Raw genomic sequence first — 24,355 nt, forward strand, 5'->3', positions numbered from 1 at the left:
GTGCAGGTGTCCTGGGGAAGGTCCTGCCAGGTGAAAAACAGGAGAGTGGTTGTTCCCAGAGCTGGGAGCCATCTCCTCCTGTCGCTCTGTTAGGAACGGCGAGAAGAACACCACAGACTCTCTAGGGAGTCGATCAGGAGAATTTCTCTCAGTTTATTGCTTCAGATCTTCTTTATAGACCGATACGTGAAAAGTACAGAAAAGAAACTCTTATTGGTCAGTGAACTAACACATCACCATCATTGCTCAGTGGGGTTCACCACCCCTCGACCTTCTCTTGCCAGAAAACAAGGGACAGACAAACAGCACCTGCAAGGTTGCTCTGTATCTCTGAGGATTGTTTTAATTCCTCCCCATGATTTCCCAGGCCACTTTCTCAGGCAAGACTGAGAAAGCTGTGTGGCCTGCAATTTCCACAGGCACCTTGCTCCCTGCTTCAGAGTTAGCATCCATCTTCTCCTCTCTGGGCCACCACAGCACCTTATATTCATCCTCATTTCCATTGCAGAATTTCTTCCTCCTCACACCCTCCCACAGCCACGTCCTAAGGTGTGGCAGTCCTGGAGAGGGGCTCCTTCAGGGGAAATCAGGGGTTTGAGGAAGGGTCCAAGGTTGGACAGGGCTTGGAGCACCCTGGTGTCGCTCTGTTAGGAACGGCTGGGAAGAAACAACACAGACTCTCTTGGAGTCAATCAGGAGAATTTCTCTCAGTTTATTGCTTCAGGTCTTTTTATAGACTGATATGTGGAAAGTACAGAAAGGAAACTCTTATTGGTCAGTGAACTAACACATCACCATCATTGGTCAGTGGGGCACACACCCCTCTGACTTTCTCCTGCAAAGAAAACAAGGGACAGACAAACTGCACCTGCAAGGCTGTTCTCTGTCTCTGAGGATTGTTTTGAATCCTCCTTATGAATTTCCCGGGCCACCTTCTCAGGCAAGACTGAGAAGCTATGCAGCCTGCAACCTCTACAGCTCTCTGTTTCAAAGTTAGCATCCATACCCTGGGATAGTGCAAGGGGTGGAGTGGGATCATCTTGGAGGCCCCATCCAGCCCAAACCAGGGAGATGAAGCTGCTGATGTCCCATCCAAGCACTGTGGGCACGTTTTGGTGACTCCTCAGGTCCCTGGTGTTGACACCCAGTGTTTCACAGAAGGCTCAATTGTTGCTTTATTTGTTTTTCATCTGCCTGTGAACTTTACACCTCTGAGGGAGGAGAGGAATCAAGTGCCAGGCTTGGCTCGTGGCCCCTTGGATTGTTTTGGTTCTTGCTTGTAGTAATTTAAATGGAAATAGGGGAGATTTAGATGGGATATTGGGAATAAAATGAGGCTGGGCATGCCCTGGCACAAGGTGCCCAGAGCAGCTGTGGCAAGTAGCTTTTGGCCCCTGCTTCTTGTCTGGCAGCTGGAGCTGTAGAAAAACAAGTTACTAATATTGGGCTGAATATGTCAGAATATAGGAATTGAGAAGGGGAAGTCACTTGTTGTTTTTATCACTTCCCAGAATTTTAATAACGTGAGTACAAAGGGAGTTTTGCCATCAGTGTTGTTCATCTTCAAAGCTTAGTTCCAAATTGTGTTGAATTTAAGTCTGATAATATGGATAAGAGTAATCTGATCATCCCTATTTTAATTAAATCTTAATTTCAGCGATATGATTCAGAAATGATTGGTGTGACTAAGCTGCTTTTACTAAATATCAAAGCCTTCCTGACTTTGCAGTGAGGAAGAGTTTTGTCTGACAGACAAGTAGGTGCACCCTGAAAATACATTGCTGCAGGAAGAGTGCCAAGATAATTGGATTATCTAATACATTTGGTAGCCATTGAACTAATATGGCATTTTTTAAATACAAAAATAACAGTTTTTGATTGAAGCATAAAGAAAACTCCATTTCACAGACTATGGAAAGAACTAAAAGATCCTAAAAAATTCATTGTTCCTTTTGCATGCTAATTTGATGAGTGATCCCAGAAGATACTTTTGATTCTGAAAGGAATAGGTATAAATGATTCCATGGCATTATTTGAGCTGCCTTGGTTTTTTCAAAGATTTGCTGAATAACAATGGCAGCTTTATTCTTATTTAAAACGTGGTTACCTTGCCTGGATGGGTCGATTTTTAGCACTGCTGCTGTTTTACTTCCTACAAGAGCACTCTGAAATTGCTGCCATGAAATTGCTACCTTGAAATTTCCACCTTGAAATTTCCCTTTCAGAGAATGAGACCATTCTGGGGTTTATTACACTGCCATTTACTGGAAATTTACCCTGATATTTACTCCAGGTATTTAACTACATTAAATAAGTATAAACCATCAAACCACAGAATGGTTTGGGTTGGAAGAGACCATCTGGTTCTGAATTCCAAGCTAATATTTATTAGGATTTGCATAAATAAATGTATATTTCCAGTAGAGGCACCTCAGTGCTCTCAGATCCTTGTTACAGACTGGTGATACTGTCCATGACAATCCCATAACTCCTGGTAATTCAAATATTTGTCAATTCCCCAGGATTAATCATAGTCTGGATTGTTTTACTTCCTCTTGCATTTTTACTGGTGGAATCATTGAAATGTGGAATCATTGAAATGTGAAAGCAGCCTGGGAGTTGTAGCTGTGAACCTTTAAATACCTTTCCAAATGTTTACATTCTGCTGGTATTTACTCCATGAGGGTTCATGGTGCCTTTGAATCCTCACAATTCCTTTCCATGGCTGATGTCTGAACCTTCAGAGGGAATCAGTTTATCAGAGGAGCTGCAGGTTAAAAGGCAGGAAATGGGGCAGCTTTGGGAGTCCTGTTTAGTGCTGGTTTCAGCTTCCAACAATTCAGTGGGGATGTGAAAATAAGATTATTTCCCTCTCTGCTGCACTCTGGAGAGACCCCACCCAGAGCAGTGCCCAGCTCTGGGGTCCCCAGCATGGGGAGGACCTGGAGCTGTTGGAATGAATCCAGAGACACCCAAATGTCCAGTGGGATGGAAGAAAGGCTGGGAGAGCTGGGATTGTCCAGGATGGGGAAGAGAAGCTTTGGGGTGACCTCAGTGTGGCCTTGCAGAGCCTAAAGGGGATCAAGGAGAGCTGGAGGGGGACTGGGGACAAGGGATGGAGGGACAGGACACAGGGAATGGCTCCCACTGCCAGAGGGCAGGGATGGATGGGATTTTGGGCAGGAATTGTTCCATGGCAGGGTGGGGAGGAGCTGGGATGGAATTCCCAGAGCAGCTGGGGCTGCCCCTGGATCCCTGGCAGTGCCCAAGGCCAGGCTGGACATTGGGGCTGGAGCAGCTGGGACAGGGGAAGGTGTCCCTGCCATGGCAGGGGTGGGATGGGTGGGATTTGAGCTCCCTCCCAGCCCAAACCAGTCTGTGAGTCTGTAATATCCAGGGGAGACTTCCCTGCAAGACTCGTGGTGGCTCATGGAGAAAATGAGGTGGCATCAGAAAACTGACTTAGGAGGAAGGAATCTGGCTCATTTTATTTGGTATTTAAATGCCAGAGGGATGCTCTGGTGGCAGACACTCAATCCCAAGAATTAGTTCGTAAAGCAGAGCTTCAGAAATGGCTGGTTTGGGGTCAGGGGTTGGGCTGGGTGACATTTAAAGGTCCCTCAGTGCTGGGTGGGCCGTGCTGGCTCTGTCCAAGTGGGATTCAGCTCTGAGATGTTAAACACACATTTACTGCTTCTTGCCTCCTGTCACCTGCTGGGTGCTGGTTTCCTTCCTCTAGCTGTCTTTTTTTCCTTTGCCCTTCCTTTATTTCATATTTTTTCTCTGATTTGGGTTTGTACTTCACATGTACCAAACAAATCTCCTGGTTATCAGCTGCCCATCAGCTGCTTCCCTCCTGCAGCCATGGCAGGGTTGGGGTTTTCTCTTCCAAAAATAGCCTGAGTGGGTTTAGTGTGGGTTTTGTCATATTTCCTGTTGGGCATTTGTTTGTGATATCTCTGGGTTTTGAAAAGATCAGATCTGTGCAGGAAGAGTTGGTTCTTGTGGGATTTCTCCTGTGCTCAGATAAAGATTTTCTTTTGTGTCGCTCAGAATAATTTTAGGTTTAGGGCAAACTTTGCCCTGCCAGCTTGCAGGGTTTAATTAAAAAGGGTTTTAATCACACATTATTATTCACCCAATTTACCCAAAAATGTAAAGGAGCTGATCCAAGGATGGAGAAAATCAAAGTTGGGGAGGGAATGAGGAGGGAGCATCACTGATGTGCACACACTGCTGTTAATTCCCTGTTTCCTGGGGGTGGCTTTGTGTTTGGCACACGTGGAAAATGGGAGCATCCCAACCCTGGAGGAAATGGTGCTGCACTTCCAGGGAGAGCAGCACCAGGAATTGAGGCAGGGAGAGCCCTGAGTCAGCCTTGGTGGGTGCACAAGGGACCATCAGCATCCTCCTGGTGATAATCCCCCTCTTCTTCATTGGATCTCTAAAAAAACACCCTTGGGATGATCTTTGGCTGGCTGTGAACAGAAATTCCAGTGGTTTTGGGCCACAGCTCCTGGAGTGGGAACAGATATTTGTAATATCCTGCTTTGGAGGATTTGTCTCTCCTGTATCCATTTACTCCAGTGTTTCAGTCATCAATTTTTGAAGCAGTAGTGATTAAAAAAGTTATTTCAGGCCTTTGTTCCCCTTGAAATCCCCCCTGGTTTGGAGACAGTTGTGTTGGCCGGAGATGTTTCAGCCTCTGAGCCTGCAATGGCCTCAATCTTAACTTCCTCATGCAATTTTTGGGCTACATTTATAAATTTACTGTTATTAAAGAAAACAGAGGTAAACAATGAGACCACGCTGTGCCTTTACTCACAGGCTCTGCAGGGATGATTGGGAAGCAGCTGCAAGGATTTGGGAACAGATCTAAAGAAAAGGGGACTTTTTATGGATTTTGACCCAATTTCCTTGTGAAAATGGTAGGAGGAGAGGTGAGATCTTGGGGCAGAGAATTAAATCAGGCAGGGATGCTCTGTCCTTGACTAAAGAAATGGGGGCAGTTTTGTTTGGCAGAAGGTTCAGCTTCTCATTTCCTGGCTTGGATGGAGCTTTCAGTGTTTGTCTGGGAATCAGTTCTCCAAAGACACCCCAAAAATGGTGCAGCATTTCTGTGAAAGGAAGAGAGGGTGATTTTTTTAAATTTTTTTTTTTCCTTGTGTCATTGTCTGAGGGAAATTTTAATTCCCTCGTGATGCAAACTTGTTTTTTCCCCCCTCTCACGTCCCAGGTCTTGTCACAGAGCTAAAGAGAACCAGCACAACCCTGAAATCCTGGAGCATTCTGAGATCCTGAGGGTTTCCAAACTCCATGGAAGTGGCTGCATTTTGTCTGTGAGGGACAAAAATAGGGATTTTTTTGTGTTTGTTTCCTTGCCAGCCCTTGGCTTCCAGACAGAGTTGCAAAACACCCCACAGAAAGCGTTGGGTGGTTACTCATCCTCATCCAGACACTCCTTCCAAGAGTGATTTCCTGAAACCCTGCCAAGTCATGGCTTCTGGCTGCAGTTTTGTCATGCCTGTCACTTTTATCTTTATTCACCACTTAAATGTCATCCCTCAGGCGTTTTATTGCCTCCCCTCTCTTTGGATGATGTTGACTTGTGAGCCCTTTTTTCCCCAGGTGTCCTGAGCTCACCTGTGCCTCCAAAGGAATTTTTTCCCATGCCCTGGTGGAGCACCCAGAGAGTTTCCAGACTCAAATGGGTTTGTAGCCATCACTTCTCAGGGTATTTGATTGAGCCACATGAATCCTTCCTGAATTATTGCAGGTGTTACCTACTCTTAAATATTTTACTGAATCCCAGAGTTGTTTGGGATGGAAGGGACCTTAAAAATCATCCCCTTCCACCTCTGCCATGGCAAGGACACCTTCCCCTGTCCCAGCTGCTCCAAACCCTGTCCAGCCTGGCCTTGGGCACTTCCAGGGATCCAGGGGCAGCCCCAGCTGCTCTGGGAATTCCATCCCAGCCCTTCCCCACCCTCCCAGCCAGGAATTCCTTCCCAATATCCCATCCAACCCTTCTCAGCTCTCAAAGACCACTGTAGGAATGGTTAAAAAAGCCCATTAGAAGGGTGTGAATGTAGTTTAAAAGGGGAAAAAAAGTTCAAAATGCTGGCAGCAACAGGAATTGCCTTAATTTTGGAAGAGTGGTTGTAGGGTTGTGTTTTGCTTGCTGAAGGTTCAGACAGGGAGTTTGGCTTCCTTAAGTGAAACATGTTGGGTTTTTAATGATTGTAATCTGTTCTGCATTGAATTATTCAGTAGAACTAAAAGGTTACAGAAGCATAATGAAAGTGAAAGGTAAAGAGACACATCCATAAAACACTGTGAGCAGAAGGGTGAGACTCAGAGTTTGTACCAGATCTAATAAAGATGTTCTTTAATCTCCATTCTGAGGAAAATGTCATTATTCCTGCTTACTCTCATTCACTGAAATTCTATGTAAATATAAAATCTGTATGAAAGGTGGTGGTTTTGGGTGGTTGAAGTGCATGAGGGCACTGCAGCAGAAGTTTTAATGGGCTTCAAATTCAGCTTGGTACCTTGTAGCTGCTCAACCTTCTCTGATTCCAGGTAAATTTAAAAATATCGTTGATTTTCTCAGCAGCAGTGGTTTAGTTGTGCTTTTGACGAGGGAGAAAATAATTTAAAAATAATTTTAAAAATTAACTTTCAGTTTGGGCTTTGCCTGTGTCAGATAATTGTGATGTGAGTAGAGGCAGGTAATTGGACAGAATTTTTGGTGCCTAAAACAGAGTTTTTGGGCCAGGTGAGGCAATCCATGTTTAATATTCCACATTTCTTCTTCCATCCCCAGACTCTACCGAGGAGAACACCTTGCACAAGGAGCTGCTGACCTCCCTGCTGATCCTGGTGCTGGTGGTGATCATTTTCGTGGTGCTGGTGGGGTATTTTTTCAGGTGGGTGTTGCTTGTGGGCTCAGCCCCATCCTTTGTGCCCTCCCACGGAAGCAGAAGGGAGGCAGAGCCTGGCGCCGACAGAGGCGTGCCCGCCCTGCTCTCCTGCCAGCATGAGCAGAAAGAGCTTCTCTAGAATTACTTGGTTTGTAAAAAAGAGCTGGGGGGAAAGGCCAGGAAATTCCTCTTGCCAGAATTGCCAGGTTAACGTGGTGCCTCTGTTCCAGGTTCAGGAGACACAGGAAAGCTGTGGTCACCTCCGGCGACAAAAAGATGCCAAATGGGATCTTGGAAGAACAAGGTATGGAGAGATTTCCTTTCAAACTCTCATTTTCATTTGTGTGTTCTTTAATTCACAATTACTCAATGTTTGCTTTTGTTACTAATACAAGCAACAGGGTTGTTATTAAAGAGAAAATAGTTTGAAAAAATACAATCAGAAATGGTTTGAGTTGGAAGGGACCTTAAACTCACCCAGTTCCAGCCCTCATGCCATGTGCAGGGACATCTTCAGCACTTGGTTGTCCCATCCAAGCTGGCCTTGGGCTGGAAATCCATATTTAGAAATTCATACTCACACAGTCCATAGAAAACCTGAACTTGCTGGTTTGAAGTAGGTTTCACTTTAAGTTGTGCTGCAGCAAATGTTTCTGTTTAAAACTTCCCTGGGCTCTTTGGAGATGTTTTACCAGGATGCCAGCTGAGATCCAGGTTTGTGACACTGTGATCCTTGTATTTAGAGAAGGAATTGCAGTATTTCTTCTTGAAATGGGGGGGAAAGTCCTCAATGCTTTGTGAATACACTGGGTGGTTTCTGAACCTGAAGCAGGGGGTTGAGATGGGGCAGTTTGAAGCCAGAAGCACTAAAATAAAACACTCTGAGGAGTTCAAAATGTTTCCCACTGGTTTGAGTTGTGCTGGATTTGTTTCTGCCCATGGGGAGCTCTGGGCTGGCTCCTCTGTGGGGCCCAGCTCAAACCTGAAAGGACTCAGCAAATTGTTTTAACCACAGCCCAGTGAAAAAATGATAAAGTTCAAGATGAAATAATCGATCTGTGGTTTGTGTCAGTCCCACTTGGCCATGAGCAAGTTGAAGAGGGTGGCATGGGAAAGTCAAAACCCTAAAAATACCCCTCAGCTTCCTGCTGGGTTATTCCTGTGCACAGGGGCAGCAGCTCCTCTCGGGGCACACTTTCTTTCTGTTGGCTGCCAAGTTAAAGATAATTTTTTTGATGTTATTATTATCATTTCCCATCAAAATGAAATAATCTCACAGCACCTCCTTGGTGATAGGTGCTAAAAGCTGTCCTTGCCCTGTCAGCAGAAACAACCTTCTCATTTTCTGAATAAAACTTGGTCCCTTTTTGATCCAGTGTAAATAGAGAAATCATTAATTTCACCAGTAGTGGTTCTTGATATCGTTATGTTCTCAAAGCAACCACTTGGCCTTTGCTTTGATGGTTTAATTTCCTTTAAATCACCTTCATCACCTCAGAGTGTCACGGTAAAAGTTTGTTTTGGCATCTTTCAGCAGCAAGATTAATTTGTAACTGGAAATCTGTGGCTCTGGCCATGCCTTTGACATGTCCTGCCCCTGTCCTGACAGAACAGCAACGGGTCATGCTGCTCAGCAGGTCTCCCTCGGGCCCCAAGAAGTATTTCCCTATCCCAGTGGAAAACCTGGAGGAGGAAATCCGGATACGCTCGGCAGACGAGGGGAAGCTCTTCAGGGAGGAGTTTAATGTAAGTTTTTACACATGGATGGCTGAAAACGGGGAGGAAACCAAAATATCTGCAGGTATTAATGATTCTCGTGTTTGGTGTGTGATTGGTGCTGTTCCTATGGGTTCTGTCATGTGTGGGCACCCTTCATCTGCATAAAACCTGGAATTTTTACTGATTTATGATTCTAAATTGATATTATATGAACTGTTTGTCTCTTGCTAGCATTTAAAGAAGGTCTTTAGTGTTTGCCTGAATCTGGAGGAGAGGGACATTGAATATAAACCTCTTCAGCATTGATTTTCATGATGATGGTAGATGGGTCTTTGGGGATGTGGGTGCTTCACCTCCATGGGAAGTACTTGGAGGAGAGGACACAGTGTGGCTTTAATGGTGGGGTTTGGCTTCTTTTTTCCTGGTAATTTGATTGTTTTGCTCTTGATTACCATCCCTGCAGTCCCCTCTGTGCAGCTGCCGTGCCCCAGCAGAGTTTCTGTGAGGAACCTCAGCTTTCAGGGTGTTCCTGTGGCTTTGGGCAGGATTTTGAGCTCGAGTGTGCTTGTAGGGATGAGCTGTTCCTGGAGCCTGTGCTCAGCTCCTGCAGGATTCCTGTGGGGAAACACAGCACCAGGAGCCTGCGTTTGGGGCCTTTTCCAGACTTTTTATGACTTCTTTTCACTTCCCTCCCCAGCAGAAGCCAAGCAGGAGCTTAAATGTCAGGCGTGGATTTGTGAGAGCCAATGCACGTGTTGATTAGGCCGGCTGTTGAGTTACCTTCTTAATTGGGATCATATTTAGAGCTGCAGTTGGGTTGATAAATTTAAACCACATAATTTTGCCATATCAGACAGGAAGCCTTGTGGAAATCCCTATCAAAGCTGACAAAATGAAAGTGAGAACCAGCTCGATGAGGTGTGCGCTGGTGAATTCTGTCTCTCCTGATGAGCTTGCTCTGAGGTTCAGAGTGAAACAAACCATCTGTTTTCATTTTTAAACTCCTCTTTGCTTTGGTAATTTTCTGTCCCGTGCTGTGAGCGTGTGGGATTCTGTCCACACCCAAAAACCTGGGGTCTGACCCCAGAAATGAGCAGTGGTGGGGTTGGATGGGGTTGATGCTCAGTGGGTTTCTTTTCCTGTGGCTGGGTGAGCTTTCTGCTCCAGCCTGAGAGGGCTGGAAGTGTCCCAGGCCAGGTTGGACACTGGGGTTTGGAGCAGCCTGGGACAGTGGAAGGTGTCCCTGCCATGGCAGGGTGGGGCCGGATGGGCTTTAAAAGATCCTTCCAAGCCAAACCATTCCATGATTCTCTGGTGCTGTGCCTCAGCCCTGCCCTGGGGATGCTCCAGGGATCTCTGCCCGCTCCACACAGCCTGATCCCAGATGTCAGGGGCCAGGCATCCCTGGGAATGCAGACACACGAGCTCCAGTGGGCACCAGGAACAAATTTGGGCTGAAAACGGTGAGCCCTGGGAGCCAGCACCACCCAGGCGTGTGCACCAACCTGAGAAGTTCAGTCCAGTAGAAATTGTTTCGGTAAAAATAAACCAGACACTAAAAGATGAAGAGACCCAGCAGGCAGAAAAGAGTTTTGAGGACAGTTGCTGACTCTGAGAACAGTTCTTTTAGATTTATGTGCCTAATGGTGCTCTCCAGCACCTTTGATTTTGTCCTTAAAGCCTGAATGACCCTTAAGAGACCCCTTGGACACTCACCAGAAATAGCTCAGGCTCCTTCTTTTCTTTTGTTGTGTGATTCCTTTGTGAACATTGGGTGCTAGAAAAATGTGTTCTTTCTTCACAGGAAAAAAAAGAAAAAAAAAATTTAAGAAATTTCCTCTTTCCTATGAAGTCCCTACCTCTGTTGATCATCCCTGGAAATTGGGAATTACTGCCTTGATTTTCAGATGAGTTACTGAAAAGCTTCCCCTAAGAGTTTTCTTTTGAAATTTTAATTCTGGTTTGATGAAGACATCCCTGTGGCTCGTTCAGTGCCAAAAAAAAAAGAGGAAATGTGCCAATCCTGGGTGGGTTGAGCCTCTCAAAGCTTCAGTGGGGTTTTTGGGGACAGGTCAGAGTGTGGTGGCAGCAGATGAGCCAGCAGGACTGGTCAGCTCCTCGTGTTTCGGGTGCTGGGAGCAGCCTGGCTGAATCACATCCTCCCAGGGCTGGGAGCAGCAGCAGGGCATGGAGAGGTGCTTTGGCCAAAGAGAATTCCTTTCTGTGTGCTTTTCACGTGGAAATCCAGAACTTCTCTGGCTGTTAATTGAAAATTGGGTGCCTGACTTGAACTTTGAAGAGATTGTGTTTAAAAAGTTAATTATTTCATAGAGTCACAGAATGGTTTGGGTTGGAAGGAGGTTAAAGATTATCCAGTTCCAGCCCCTTGCCAAGGGAAGGGACACCTTCCACTATTTCTTTTTACAAAATTTACAAAAACTTTTACAAAATTAACAAGAATTTCGGCTTTTGTATTTCATAAACGTACTTTAATCAGCAAAATGGGCAGATAAAAGGCCACGAGCATGATCCACATCAGGAATTAAGCAGTCTGCTGGCAGCAGCTTTCTTCCTCAACCCTCTTTTCACCTCCCTTCTTTTTCATTCACGGCTTGAATTGCCAGAAAAGCCCCAACAAACCAAACCCACAAGTGCACGGAGCTGTTTCCTGTGTGCTGGAGGATCAGTGCTGCCCATGCCCCCCTCTCCTCCTGTCTCACCCTGACAAACTTTGCTGTTCTCGGGGGAAATTCCAGCCTTGCTCAGCCCTGACCACGCTTCTCCTCGCCCTGTGTGCCTCAAACTGGGCAGGGGGAGGTACAGGAGTGGGAGAAGGTGGTGGTGCCTTCCCAAACTGCTGGGATTTTGCCTCAGTGAGGTCTGCCCTGCTGGCACTGGGGGTTTTGGAGTTCACTTTAAAGGTGCTTCACAAAGTCCACGTCAAGGAGCTTCTCAAAATCAGGCTCTGGTTTGGTCCATGTGCAGTGGCAGCGTCTCAGCTGTGGAGAGACTCCACCTTGGCACCTCTTTCCTTTCTTCTTCACCCTCCTCTCTGTTTTTTCCCTTCGGTTTATTGCCCTCCACAACCGTTTGGTATTTTTTAAGCCGGACTAAATTTATCTACACTCAGCTCTCGCTGTCGACTCGCGCAACTCGATTCGCGTAAAAACCCCGCGCGTTCTTTTTCCTTCCTGCTTTTTCTGCCCAGGACTGGGCCTTCACCTGCAGGGCTGAGCGAGATTTTGGGTATTTGATGTCCTGAGCAGCCAGGGGGTCAGAAACAGCCCCGTGTCTGTGCCTGAGCCCAGCGTGGGTGCCACGGCTGGGTCGTGCTCTGTGTCACCGCTCTGTGTCACCACGGCAGATGGCAGCTCCAGGCAGCAGCTCAGAGTTTAACAGTTTGCTAAATAACTGTGATCTCTGAGGGAAAAAAAATTCCTTCTCTCTTTGCCCAACTGCTGAACTCGTTGTCTGGAGTGAAATCTGCCAGGGTGTAGTTGCCTGTTGGGGAGGAATTAAAGTTACTGGGGGGGAAAACGTTGGAATATATTTAGTTCTGTTGGATGCAATTTTTCCCTAAGCCATGTGCAGTCAAAATTATTTGTTTTCTAACACATTCACTCTGTATCTTTATTTTTTTTTTCCCCAGTCATTAACGTCTGGATATGTGCAGGGAACGTTTGAAATGGCAAATAAGGAAGAGAACAGGGAGAAGAACAGATATCCCAACATCCTGCCATGTAAGCCTTTCACTTTTGTTTTGAGCCAGGCAATTAATTTTGGCACTGAGCAGGCTGCTGGTAGCGTTCATGTGCTGAAAATTCTCAAATAATAACAATTTCACTGGTCAGAAATGCTGTTCATGTGTTGTCTATGGTTTGGGAACTCTGGGCTTTCCATACCTCCTGCTTGCAAGGAAATACCATATTTCAGATTTAAGAACTTGCCAATGTCCTTGTTTTCTTTCAGATGATCATTCCAGAGTGATTTTGACCCAAATTGATGGAGTCCCACCTTCAGACTACATTAATGCTTCATATATAGATGTGAGTTGGGAGTTGCCTACAGCTGGCCAGACTTTGGGAATTAAAGAAGTAATTCTCTGCTAGCACACGTTGGCCTTTCACCTTTTAACTGCTGCGGCATTTGTTTCCACAGGGTTATAAAGAAAAGAATAAATTTATAGCAGCACAAGGTAACTGGTTCTCATTTCTCTCTTCTCTCTAGCTTAGGGGTGAGCACCTTTCATCTTAGATGTGTTTGAAAGGTTATTTTTAGCTGCAGGAGGTGGTCAAGTATGAGGCTGGATTTAGAGGTTACACTTGAAATGAACTTGAAATAAGTGTGAGGTGAGCAACTGCCTCTAGACCTGTAGATTCTGCTCAGAACTGAGGCTCATTTCCCCCTCCAGACCCTCTTTGCTTCAAAATCGGTGTCTCCTGATGATCCATTCCAAGTTTTTTGTGGTCACAGGGAACCCTGGACCTTGGTATGGGAAAGAGCTACAAAGCAGGAATTCAAAATGTTGTTCCTACCATAGTTAAAAGATGAAATAGTATTTAAGAATTAATGTGTTTAAGAGAATTTTCCAGGGCCTAAAGGGGCTCCAGGAGAGCTGGAGAGGGATTTGGGACAAGGGATGGAGGGACAGGACACAGGGAATGGCTTTAAAATGACAGTGGGTGGGTTTAGATGGGAAATTGGGCAGGAATTGTTCCCTGGCAGGGTGGGCAGTCCCTGGGACAGGGGAAGGTGTCCCTGCCATGGCAGGAGGATGGAAAATAAATAATCTTTCATTTCCAACTCAGATCATTCTGTGATTCTATGACAAATATTTCAAGAGAGGAGATTCCTTCTAAAAATGTAGATTTGGGTGTGTGATTATGTAAAAACTAGCATGAAGGGGGGGTTATTTCATACATAAATATACAAATATTCCAAACCTGTGCAGGTGTGGCAAACCCAGCTGTGGGTGGGTGCCCAGGGCAGGGATGTGGGGCTGCTCTGGGATCTGCTCCATCCCCTCTCCTGAGCATTGCCCTGCTCTGTCTGCAGGACCCAAGCAGGAAACGGTCAATGACTTCTGGAGGATGATCTGGGAGCAGAAATCAGCCATTATTGTCATGTTAACCAACCTGAAAGAAAGAAAAGAGGTAAAGAGGTTTTTACTCTGCTCTGGGATGTTCCCTGTGCTCCAAAAGCAGCCGTGGCTGCTCAGGGTCTGATCCAGGTGCATTTCTGACAACTTCCTGCCCTGGCCCTTGTCAGCACAGCTGAGTTTCTGCTCCAAAATGGAGCTTTCAATTCTAAAATAACCATTTATATCAGGTGATCTCAAGGAGAAAATTCTGATGGTCAGGTGTGTCCTGCATAGCCCAGAGCCAAAGGAAAACTCCATGGTTTTATCCCTGTGTAAGGCTGCATTTGTGGATGGGATTGATTAGGAATGAAGATAAAAACTCATTTTCCTGAGTGTTATGTTGTAGAAATCACAATTTGTCAACTAAATAATGAGGAATTAAAGCTGCTTCTGTCATTTCTGTCCCCCACTCCTCTCTGAGGATGGGCATTCCTTGTTTTCCTCCTGGACTTGATTTTCCTGCACTTTTGCTGCTGCTTGATGAAGCTCAAACAGCAGCACCAGGCCATGAGGGCCAATTCCCAGTGTGAGCAGCCAGAACTGTTAAATCTGGATATTCCTGATGGCTCCAAATGAGAAAAGCTTTGAATTTCAGCTAAAGCTTGAGAACAGAGAGCAAACCTCACGGTCCCCACAGCTGGACACCCTGTAACGAAGCTGCCAAACTGAAACAAAAGCTGTGGGGGCTGAGTTGGTTAAAAAACAATTCAAAGCTGTTCTCACCTTCCCTGCATCAGTTTGAGCAGCAGTAGCAGGGAGCTAAAGCAGTGCCAGATGAGGAGCTCTGCACGCTCCCAGCTGTGCTCTCCTTCCCTGGTTCCAGCTGTGAGCAGTGAAAGCAAAATCAAGGTGATGAAATTCCCCGTGTTTGGGTGTAAAATTCCCTGTGTTTTTTTGTGCAGGAAAAGTGTTTCCAGTACTGGCCTGACCAGGGCTGCTGGACCTACGGGAATATCCGCGTGTCTGTGGAGGATTGCATCGTGCTGGTGGATTACACCATCCGCAAGTTCTGCGTGCAGTCGGTGAGGACGGAGCTGCTCCAGGGGGGTTTTCATTTCAGTCCTCAGGGAAAGCTGAGAAAATCTCCAAGATTTGTTTGGAAGGAATTGAGGCAGTTATTTCTTGAGGGGAGAAAGGTGTGGTGCCTCTCCTGGGAGGGGAAGCAGGGTCTGCCCAGGAATATTGGATGCAATCCATGGGTTGAGAGAGGTTCTGGATTTCTGTGCCCAGTGATGCCTTGGGACTGCCCAGCACAGGAGCAGGCATTGATCTTTGGGGGAAAAACATAAATAAAAAAAATATTTATAATGATAAATTGTATTATAAAAATATGATAAAAAAATGAGTGAATTTGGATCGATTTGGAAGAGCCTATCTCACTCTTTGCAATCCTATCCTGGGGTTATTCCACTCAAAATTAATAATAAATGATATTTTTACTTAGTGTTTGTATTATACACACATTGTAAACTCCAAATCCTTGAGTCAGGCTTGGAGTGTGGCGGGGAATAAAGCCATAATTAACCATGGCAGTTTGTTCATTAATCTTTGCATGAAAAATGAGATGTCAAACTCAGAGTCTGGGTGTTCCTGCAGCTCCACGAGGGATGCAAAGCTCCAAGGCTCGTCACACAGCTCCACTTCACCAGCTGGCCGGATTTTGGGGTGCCTTTCACACCTATTGGCATGCTGAAATTCCTGAAAAAAGTCAAAGCCTTGAATCCTGCCCATGCTGGACCAATTGTGGTTCACTGTAGGTATGTATGTGCTCTTCAGACCATTCTTATGGCTGGGCCTGGAGTTATTTTGATATACTAAGATTTTTTAATGTATTTTTATATATTTTTGAAGATTTTATGTATATTTTATATGTATTTTGTACATATATTTATGTATATATGTATTTTTATATTTATAGATAGATTTACCCACATATTTCTATTCAAGGGTAACAATCTGCTGAGTTTTTGAGAGCCCAGAGTAAAAACAATTTCCAAAGCTCTGTCTTTGCTGTCAGTTTAGTGCTCAAACAGAAGTTGTTGTTGTGCTGTTTGGGGTGTTTTTGTGAGGGATCTCCATTCTTTGGTATAAATCTGTTCTTTGTCAGAAAAACAGGCTGGTGATAGAAATCTGTGCCCTTTGCCACTCAGTGCTGCTCTGGGAATTCATCCCCCTCTTCTCCCACAGTCAAATTACAGTTTTCTATGGAAATCAGCCCTGAAATGCCTGAAAAAGTTTGGAAGAAAGACTTGAATTCAAGAGATTTAAATGCTGCAATTTGAAAAATGTGCTTCATCCCAATCCAGAACCAATTCCCACTCGTTGGTCACTCACACAGGCACATCTGTCAGAGGCTGCTGCTAAACTTGAAATCTTTAATGCAGCTAAACCCAAACTCCCAAACAGTTTGAAGAGAATAATTTCAACCTCTCCAGCAACTCTGAGCTCACCACTGAGCAACAAGTGGCTTTCCAGGAGCAGTTATCATTGCAAGGTTGAAATAAAAAGAACACAAGAGCAGAATGAAAAGGAAAGAAGAGCAGCTTTGTCTGTCTGGGTCTTATTTTTAAGGGAAAAAAGCTGTAAATTCCTGTATTTATCTTTTTTTCCTTGCTAGAAATACTCCCTGGAAATGTGTGCTAGTGAAAAAGAGGGTTTCTCCTGCTGGGATTCACCTTCTCTCCCAGGTGTCATGAATAAAAGGCTTGAAAAAAACCATTTAGATGGAAAAGTAGATTTGAATTGTCTCAGTGGAGAATATTTTTATAGCCCTTTGCTGTGTGTGGAGCCTCATTCTGGGCTTGGACTTTATTTGGGAGCAGCAGGAAATGCTGTGCTTGCCTTAAGCAGCAGAAGGAAAGACACAAGCAAGGAAAATACAAAATAATTTCCTAAATACCTGCAGAGATTTCAATCTCAAGGGGCAGCAGAGCACGGGGAGGCTGTGGTGTGGCAGGGTCAGAAACACAGGAGAGGTGACACCGAATTTCCGTCCGAGTTCAGGATGTGACACCACGGAATTGTTGGCAAAAGGAAAGGGAAGCCCATCAGCAGTGAGTAACATCCATTTTTAGGGAGCCTGTAGAGAAATCTGACCCAGCCACTCCGGCCAAAACCTCTCCAGTGAGGTTTAGGAAGAGAACAAAACACTGATTTAGCAGCAGAAGTCAAGGAGTGAAAATGAGGAGTGGCAGGATTTTCTGCCGATTCTTGTGTTCTGGAAGTTTTTAGGAATAGGGTGTTTTTTTAGAAAGAGAATTTTTTCAGTGGGTAGAGAGGGACTTTGAGGAAAAGCTGAGGAAGGGATGCCTCAAAGCAAACTCTGAGGATGGAGACACTCGGGGAGCTCCCTGAATGTCCAGGGTGGGGATGTCAGCAGCTTCAGCAGGAACGTGCAGGGATGGAATCCAGAGCTGATCTGCTCAGGGAAGCGTGGGACAGAACAGGGATGTGTAAAAAAGGGATTGGAAAGGGGAGTGAGGAAGCTGAGCTGGAATGAAACCTCCCAGGAATGAGCAGTGAGGGCCAAGTGAGAGCTGGGGAGGGGACATCCCTGCTCAGAGGTGGCTTCCAGGGCTGTCAGGAGGAGAATGATCTCTTTTAAGTGGGAATGGAGACATTAGGACATGAGGGGGGAATTCCTTGTGGTGCCAGAGGGCTGACATGGATGGATGGGAGAGGGAAGGGAATCTCCATCGTCCCTCAGACCTCTGGAACAGTGGAGTTTGTGGGCCTTGGTTTCCCTGCTGGTAAAGTGTGTGAGGAAATGAAATAATTGTGCTACAAGTACAATCTCTCTTTTTTTCTTTTTTTTTTTTTTTTTTTCTGGTGTTGTTGAAAACTTAATGTTGCCTTGCTGAGAGTTGTTTTGTATTTTTGAGCCTGTGAGGGGAGGGGAGACGTTTTTATCGTGTTCCTGGAGGGGTTTGTGGGCCAACAGAACTGCCCAGAGGGTAAAGGAGAGCTACTCATGACTAGTACAGGATGCCATGCCCTTTTCCTCTGGAAGGAAGAGCTGAAAGACGCTGGAATTTTGTCATTTCTAGTGGTCGTGCACCCTCTCGTGGCTTTTACGGGTAGAAAAACCAAAAAGCGTTTAGGGATGGCAACATTGGGAAATGTGGAGCTAAAATTACTACAAGAATAATTAAAACTTTATCTTAACCTGAATTAGTAGGGATGGTCGAGATAATATTTTAAAATCTAATTCTGATGGCATCAGCTGGGAAGAGCTGGGTTTTTGTGTTAAAAACACTTTTTTTGCTGACCTTGTTAAAATGAAAAAGGGAGAGGTTTAGATGGGATATTAGGAAATGGTCTTTGCTGAAAGGGTGACCAGGCATTGGGACAGGCCACAGGGGTGGAACCTCATCCCTGGAGGGATTTCAAAGCCCTGTGGATGTGGCACTTGGGGACACGGGGGGAACAGCTGGACTCAAGGATCTGAGACAGCTTTTCCAGCCTTCATGATTCCACGAGATTTCCCAGCAACCACTTCAGTCCAGCCTGAGCACGAGGCTCACTGCTGCAGCAACTCCTGCAGATTTGGGTGATTCCATGGAGGTTTTTGTGTGTTTTTTCTCTCCCCAGTGCTGGCGTGGGGCGCACGGGCACCTTCATCGTCATCGATGCCATCATCGACATGATGCACGCGGAGCAGAAGGTGGATGTGTTCGAGTTCGTCTCCAGGATCCGCAACCAGCGGCCACAGATGGTTCAGACAGATGTGAGTGTGCTGGAATCGCCCCAAATTCCAGCTTCTCCTGGGCAGAGAAGGGAATGCTGCTCTATTCCCACTCCGTTGGGCAGCCCAGTGTGTCCCCTCATCCCGTGGCTGATCCAGGGCTTGGAGCAGCCTGGGGTTAGAGGGAGGTGGCCCTGCCCATGGCAGGGGGTGGAACAGGATGAGTTTTAAGGTTCCTTCCAAACCCAAATCGTTCTGAGATTCTCAAATTCAAAAATGCACAAAGCTCAGTGAAGGATGTGGGGTGTGGGAGAAGATAAAAGCAGAGAAGACTCCTGAAAAACACTTCATTTTTAGGAGTCATTTCCAGGTTTTCCCATTCACACGGGAGTGGAACGTCAGAGAATATGAGTGGAAGTGTGAGCAGAACAGGAACACTCTGGTTTAGTGTAATAACTTCTAATTATTATTATTTTAATGATTAGATTGTCACCAAACAGTGACAAGACAAGTAGCAGCAGTTTTGAACTGCCAGAGGGCAGGGCTGGATGGGATTTTGGGCAGGAATTGTTCCTGGCAGGGTGAGGAGGGGTGGGATGGAATTCCCAGAGCAGCTGGGGCTGCCCCTGGATCCCTGGCAGTGCCCAAGGCCAGGCTGGACATTGGGGCTGGAGCAGCTGGGACAGGGGAAGGGATTTAAGGTCCCTTCCAAGATAAACCATCCTGTGATTTTTAACTATGTCCCAGAATCCCTCATTTCCCTCCCTTCATCTTCCTCCCTGTCCGTTCCAGATGCAATATTCCTTCATTTACCAAGCCTTACTCGAGTACTACCTCTATGGTGACACGGAGCTGGATGTGTCATCCCTGGAAAAACACCTCCAGACTTCCCACAGTGCAGCACCAAACCTGGTCAAAATAGGGCTGGAAGAGGAATTTAAAGTAAGTATTTCCCATATGATTTCCAAGATTTAAGCCAAAGTGTAACCTTAGAGGTGCATAAAAGGGGAAATGTTTTTTTATTTGGTGGTTGTGAATGGGGCCTTGCTGAACATTCTGTTCCCTAAATTCAGATTCTAATCTAATTCCCTCATTCAGAGCTGTGTTCAGTGGCCTTTCTCTAAATGTTTTTTATTTGTTTATAAAAGAAGAGTGGAGTGATTCTCTGGGTCTGGTGCAGGTTGCCAGATCAGATAATGCTGGAAGAGGAAAGTGGATTAGCTGCTCCTAATCTGCATCCCAGTGGGGATTGTTAACTCCGAGGTGACTGCCAGCAGGGAGAGCTGCAGGGAATTTACAGGGCTGGTGTTGAATGTCCAGACTGTCAGGAGAAAAACCTCAAAAATCCCACCCAAAAAAACCCATTTCTTATCAGTGGAGAAACCTCAGATGAAGAAAACCACCCTGGCTGTGTGTGATCATTGTTAAAATGACTTCAGCTCCCTGAGGGAAGAGTTAGAATTTTTTTTATGATTTTCCTTATGGTAAAATATTTCTTCTCTATATAGCCTTAAAGTAGTAATAGACATCTGAGTGCTAGCTGGAGTTCTCACTTTTCTCTAAAGGATTAATTTAACCAGAAATTGGGAACTGGGTAAAGAAAATGATGTAAAAATAAGTTTGATAGAGCAACAAGTTCAATAATCAACAGTATTGAGAGAAGGATGGTTAGATGGGATATTGGGAAGGAATTTTTGGCTGTGAGGGTGGGGAGGCTCTGGCACATGGAGCCCAGAGAAGCTCTGGCTTCTGGAATTGTCCAAGGCCAGGTTGGAGCAGCCTGGGATGCTGGAAGGTGTCCCTGCCCATGGCAGGCCTTGGAATGGGATGGGATTTAAAGTCTTTTCCAAGCCAAACCATTCTGGGATTCTGTGCTTGTTCATTTTGACAGGCAGGACAATGAAGTGGCAGTGATTTGTAGCCAGTGAAGCCACTGCAGGGCCCTGGGAGGGTGGGATGAGCTGTGTGCCCCCACTCCCAGCCCCCTGTGCTCACCCTCCCCTGTGCTTTCTGCAGAAGCTGACCAACGTGCGCATCATGAAGGAGAACATGAGAACTGGCAACCTTCCAGCCAACATGAAGAAAGCAAGAGTCATCCAGATCATCCCCTGTAAGAGCCCAGCCTCTCACCTCCAGAGAAAGGGCCATAAATCCCTGCCTGGGAGCACACACTGGATCTGGCTGCTGGCAGAGCACATCTCCCCTTACAAACCATCATCTGTAAAAAATGCAGTGAATTGGGTTTTATTAAATCACCCTAAAATCTGTTACAGTTGGGGATTTTGAATTTCAATAACTCGGTGGTTTCACCTTTTAAACCAGCCCTTTTCTGTGTGGTTCCTTGTCCATCTGAGCAGCACTGCAATGTGTGCACCTGGAAATGAGCAGCTCAGAGAAAAGATTTGGTGGGGTTTGTTCTTCCATGTGCAGTTGGCAGAAGTAAGACTGGACTCAAAATTAAGACTAAACTTTTAAACTTAAGACTGGACTCTTCTGGACTCAAGACTAAGCCCAGACTTTTATTTTCCAGATGATTTTAATAGAGTGATTCTGTCCATGAAAAGAGGGCAGGAGTACACAGACTACATCAATGCTTCCTTCATAGATGTAAGTATGCAACATTTTCGTGCATTTCCTTTTCAAATCAGAGGTTTTGCTGCTGCTGAGTCTTTTTAAAGAGGCACAATCAGCTTGGCTTGCAAAGAGCATGAGCTTTGTTTATGGGAGTTTCCAAATGCATTTCTAATCTGGGGTTTTTAATTTCAGTTTAAACGGCTGTGCAGTTTAAACCTTGTTGTTAGATTTATAAACCAAACCTTTTATTAAATTCTGATCAAAGAAATCAGCTGCACAACCAACAGGCAGTGATTGCATTATCTGGGTCAGGTTAACAGGTGTAAATATTTGCTTTTCTGAGGAACAGAAAAGTCAGTGTTGGGCACAGGGAAAAGCTGTCGGTGTCTGGCAAAGCCAGGCTTTACTTGGGCAGAGCTGGATGAATTCCAAGCTTTCTTCCTGTTGGAAGCTGAGTAACACAGGATTGTCTTGTTTTTGTTTAGATGTGAGAATTTGTCCTTAAGCAGTAAAACCACGTTAGTGACCGAGGGTTGTGGATTCCATAGGGATCACAACTGCATGGAAATAAGGAAAGGTTGGATGTGGCCCCCAGTGCCTTGGTGCTGGGTCACGGGTTGGACTCCATGACCTCAGAGGTCTTTTCTGACCTCATGGATTCTGTGAAATAAAACTGGATCTCAAAACTTGAGGTAGAAGTTAATCCTAGAGAAAAGCTGGGAGCTGCTTTTGTGATAGCCTTGTGAAATCTGGTCCTGCAGAATCTCCTCCTCTCAGGCATGACGGGGAAAATTCACCTGAGGATTGTGAATTTGGGGGAGATTTTAGAACCAGAGAATCTCTGAGGCTGGAAAAGCTCCCTCAGACCGTCGAGTCCAACCATCCCCCAGCACTGCCAAGGCCACCACTGCCCCATGTCCCCAAGTGCCACCTCCACATGAATTTTAAATCCCTCCTGGGACTGGGACTGGAGCACTGCCCTGAGCACTGCCAGCACTTTCTGTAGGGGAATTTCCCCCTAAATACCCAACTTCAGCCTTCCCTGGTGGCCGCTGAGGCGGTTCCCTGGGAGAGGAGCCGCGGTTGGAGCCGCGGTGTCGCTGTGCCCAGCGGCTCTGGCTGATGGCGCTCTCTTCCCGCAGGGATATCGGCAGAAGGATTATTTCATTGCCACCCAGGGCCCCCTCCCGCACACGGTGGAGGATTTCTGGAGGATGGTGTGGGAGTGGAAGTGTCACACCATCGTCATGCTCACCGAGGTTCAGGAGAGGGAGCAGGTGCGTGCCCACCCCGCAGCCCCACCCTTCCCCTTCCCACCATCCATTTTGGGGTTTGTTTTTTTGCCAAAAAAATTCCAGCAATCTGAGATTTTGTTTTCTTGGCTTTTCCTAAAATGAGCACTTGCTTCACTCTTTGGTGTGGGGGCAGCGTTGCTGCTTTTTCTGGAATTGTCAGGAAGCACAAAACAAGTGCAGAATATTGTGATTTTTCAAAGCTTCCCGTTCTCTTCAAGGGATGCCTGACACAGGACAGAGTTTTGGGATCTGGGAACAAACTTCTGTGTAAACTTTTATCCCATTTCTCCCAGTAAAAGCTCCTGTTGCTCATTCTGGGCCTGTCCTAATTTGATTTAAATATGAGAAATAATTAATTATTTAATTTAAATATGAGAATTCATCTCACTAAAGACTCCTGTGCTGCAGCTTGAAAATTCTGGGTTCAACAAGGGTGTTGTGAAAAGCTTTTTCTTGGTGGTTTTGGGAGGTTTTTAACAACATTGCCTTGCTTTCAGGAATTCCATTTATTATTCCACTCTGTTTTAAAGCAATATTTGCTGTCAGGGCCTCTTGAGCCCTTTTCATCATGATGGTTCCTATTCAAGAAATATTTTATCACTGTATTCTTAGTGTTTAAAACACACTTATTATGCTGGATGTCACTTCTTATACCAGATTCATGACAGTGTCGGGGGGTGGAATAAATGAAGGAATGTTTGCAATTCTCTGGATTCTGCAGGAAAAATGCTGCCAGTACTGGCCATCAGAGGGCTCCGTGACTCACGGAGAGATCACGGTGGAAATCAAGAGTGACAACCTGACGGATGCCATCAGTGTGAGGGACTTCCTGGTTACATTTAATCAGGTAATTCTTTAAAATTCCACCCTTTTTGTTGTTCTTTTTTTTTTTTTTCCCATCAGGAGACATTTATAAATCTGGTTATGTATCTGAAATTCCGGGATTTCTGTCTAAACTTAAATGTGGTTAATTAAGAGGAAGCTTATATGGAATAATTTTGCTTAAAGTCCCTGAAAATTCTGATCAGTAAAATGGGTGGTTGCAAAATGGGAGGTGGGTTTTGGGGTTTTTTTAAACTGTTTTGTTGTCACTGTTATTCTAGAAAATTATAGATTTTTCTGCCATCTTCCACATAAGTAGCAAAGAAAATTTGATTCAAGATTTTTCACAGAATTCCAGAGTGGTTTGGGCTGGGAGTTTGGAACTTATCTCACCCCAACTCCTGCCATGGGCAGGGACCTCCCACTACCCTAGGTTTTTCCAAGCCCTTTCTAACCTGGCCTTGGGCATTTCCAGTGTATCCTAAGACCTTTCCTAAGAGTAAACAGCTAAAGGAAAACTGTAGGGGGAAATTATCAGTGGGTGGGGGATTTAGAAACAGACCTGCCAGGACAGAATCATGGAATATTACTGGAAATAAGATCATCAAGGTCCTTAATATGTTACCGGGCTGCAAATGCTCCTGTAGCAGCAGAAAATTGCTGCTGCAGATGTTCCAGGCAGGAATTGTGTTTCCACCTGGAGGGAACAAGTGGCTGAGTGATGTTTTCCTGCTGGCAGAGCAACCAGGAGAAGCAGAGCAGGCTGGTCAGGCAGTTCCACTTCCACGGGTGGCCGGAGATCGGGATTCCTGCCGAAGGGAAAGGCATGATCGACCTCATTGCAGCCGTGCAGAAACAGCAGCAGCAGACAGGGAACCACCCCATCACTGTGCACTGCAGGTGAGCCCCCTCTGCACCTCAGCCTGCCCATTCCATGCCCCTGGCATTCCCCTTTTCCCATTTCTATCCCAAACAAACGTGTTTTCACTGCAGTGCTGGAGCAGGGAGAACGGGAACCTTCATAGCACTGAGCAACATCCTGGAGCGGGTGAAGGCCGAGGGGCTCCTGGACGTGTTCCAGGCTGTGAAGAGCTTGAGGCTGCAGAGGCCACACATGGTGCAAACGCTGGTATGGGATCTACCAGGGCTTTGGAAGGGAGTTCTGCCTCTAAATATTCTTGGGAGAGGAGAAGGAAGG

At 45.7% G+C, this 24,355-nt stretch overlaps 1 protein-coding gene across 1 annotated transcript in view; it reads left to right on the forward strand.

Moving 5' to 3' along the window:
• Positions 1 to 24,355, forward strand: part of PTPRE (protein tyrosine phosphatase receptor type E) — an 87,518-nt gene that overhangs the window by 58,755 nt on the left and 4,408 nt on the right. Inside the window, exons 3-19 of the mRNA XM_058841875.1 lie at positions 6,827 to 6,929; positions 7,154 to 7,227; positions 8,533 to 8,669; positions 12,292 to 12,382; positions 12,612 to 12,688; positions 12,801 to 12,837; positions 13,698 to 13,795; positions 14,685 to 14,804; positions 15,379 to 15,539; positions 18,373 to 18,508; positions 19,259 to 19,408; positions 20,483 to 20,576; positions 20,997 to 21,073; positions 22,183 to 22,317; positions 23,057 to 23,182; positions 23,897 to 24,057; positions 24,151 to 24,286. Coding sequence (XP_058697858.1) covers positions 6,827 to 6,929; positions 7,154 to 7,227; positions 8,533 to 8,669; positions 12,292 to 12,382; positions 12,612 to 12,688; positions 12,801 to 12,837; positions 13,698 to 13,795; positions 14,685 to 14,804; positions 15,379 to 15,539; positions 18,373 to 18,508; positions 19,259 to 19,408; positions 20,483 to 20,576; positions 20,997 to 21,073; positions 22,183 to 22,317; positions 23,057 to 23,182; positions 23,897 to 24,057; positions 24,151 to 24,286 — 1,913 coding nt within the window. The remainder of the gene's footprint in view (positions 1 to 6,826; positions 6,930 to 7,153; positions 7,228 to 8,532; positions 8,670 to 12,291; positions 12,383 to 12,611; positions 12,689 to 12,800; positions 12,838 to 13,697; positions 13,796 to 14,684; positions 14,805 to 15,378; positions 15,540 to 18,372; positions 18,509 to 19,258; positions 19,409 to 20,482; positions 20,577 to 20,996; positions 21,074 to 22,182; positions 22,318 to 23,056; positions 23,183 to 23,896; positions 24,058 to 24,150; positions 24,287 to 24,355) is intronic.

This window comes from Poecile atricapillus, chromosome 6 (genome assembly GCF_030490865.1).
Source record: "Poecile atricapillus isolate bPoeAtr1 chromosome 6, bPoeAtr1.hap1, whole genome shotgun sequence".
Taxonomy (NCBI): Eukaryota; Metazoa; Chordata; class Aves; order Passeriformes; family Paridae; genus Poecile; species Poecile atricapillus.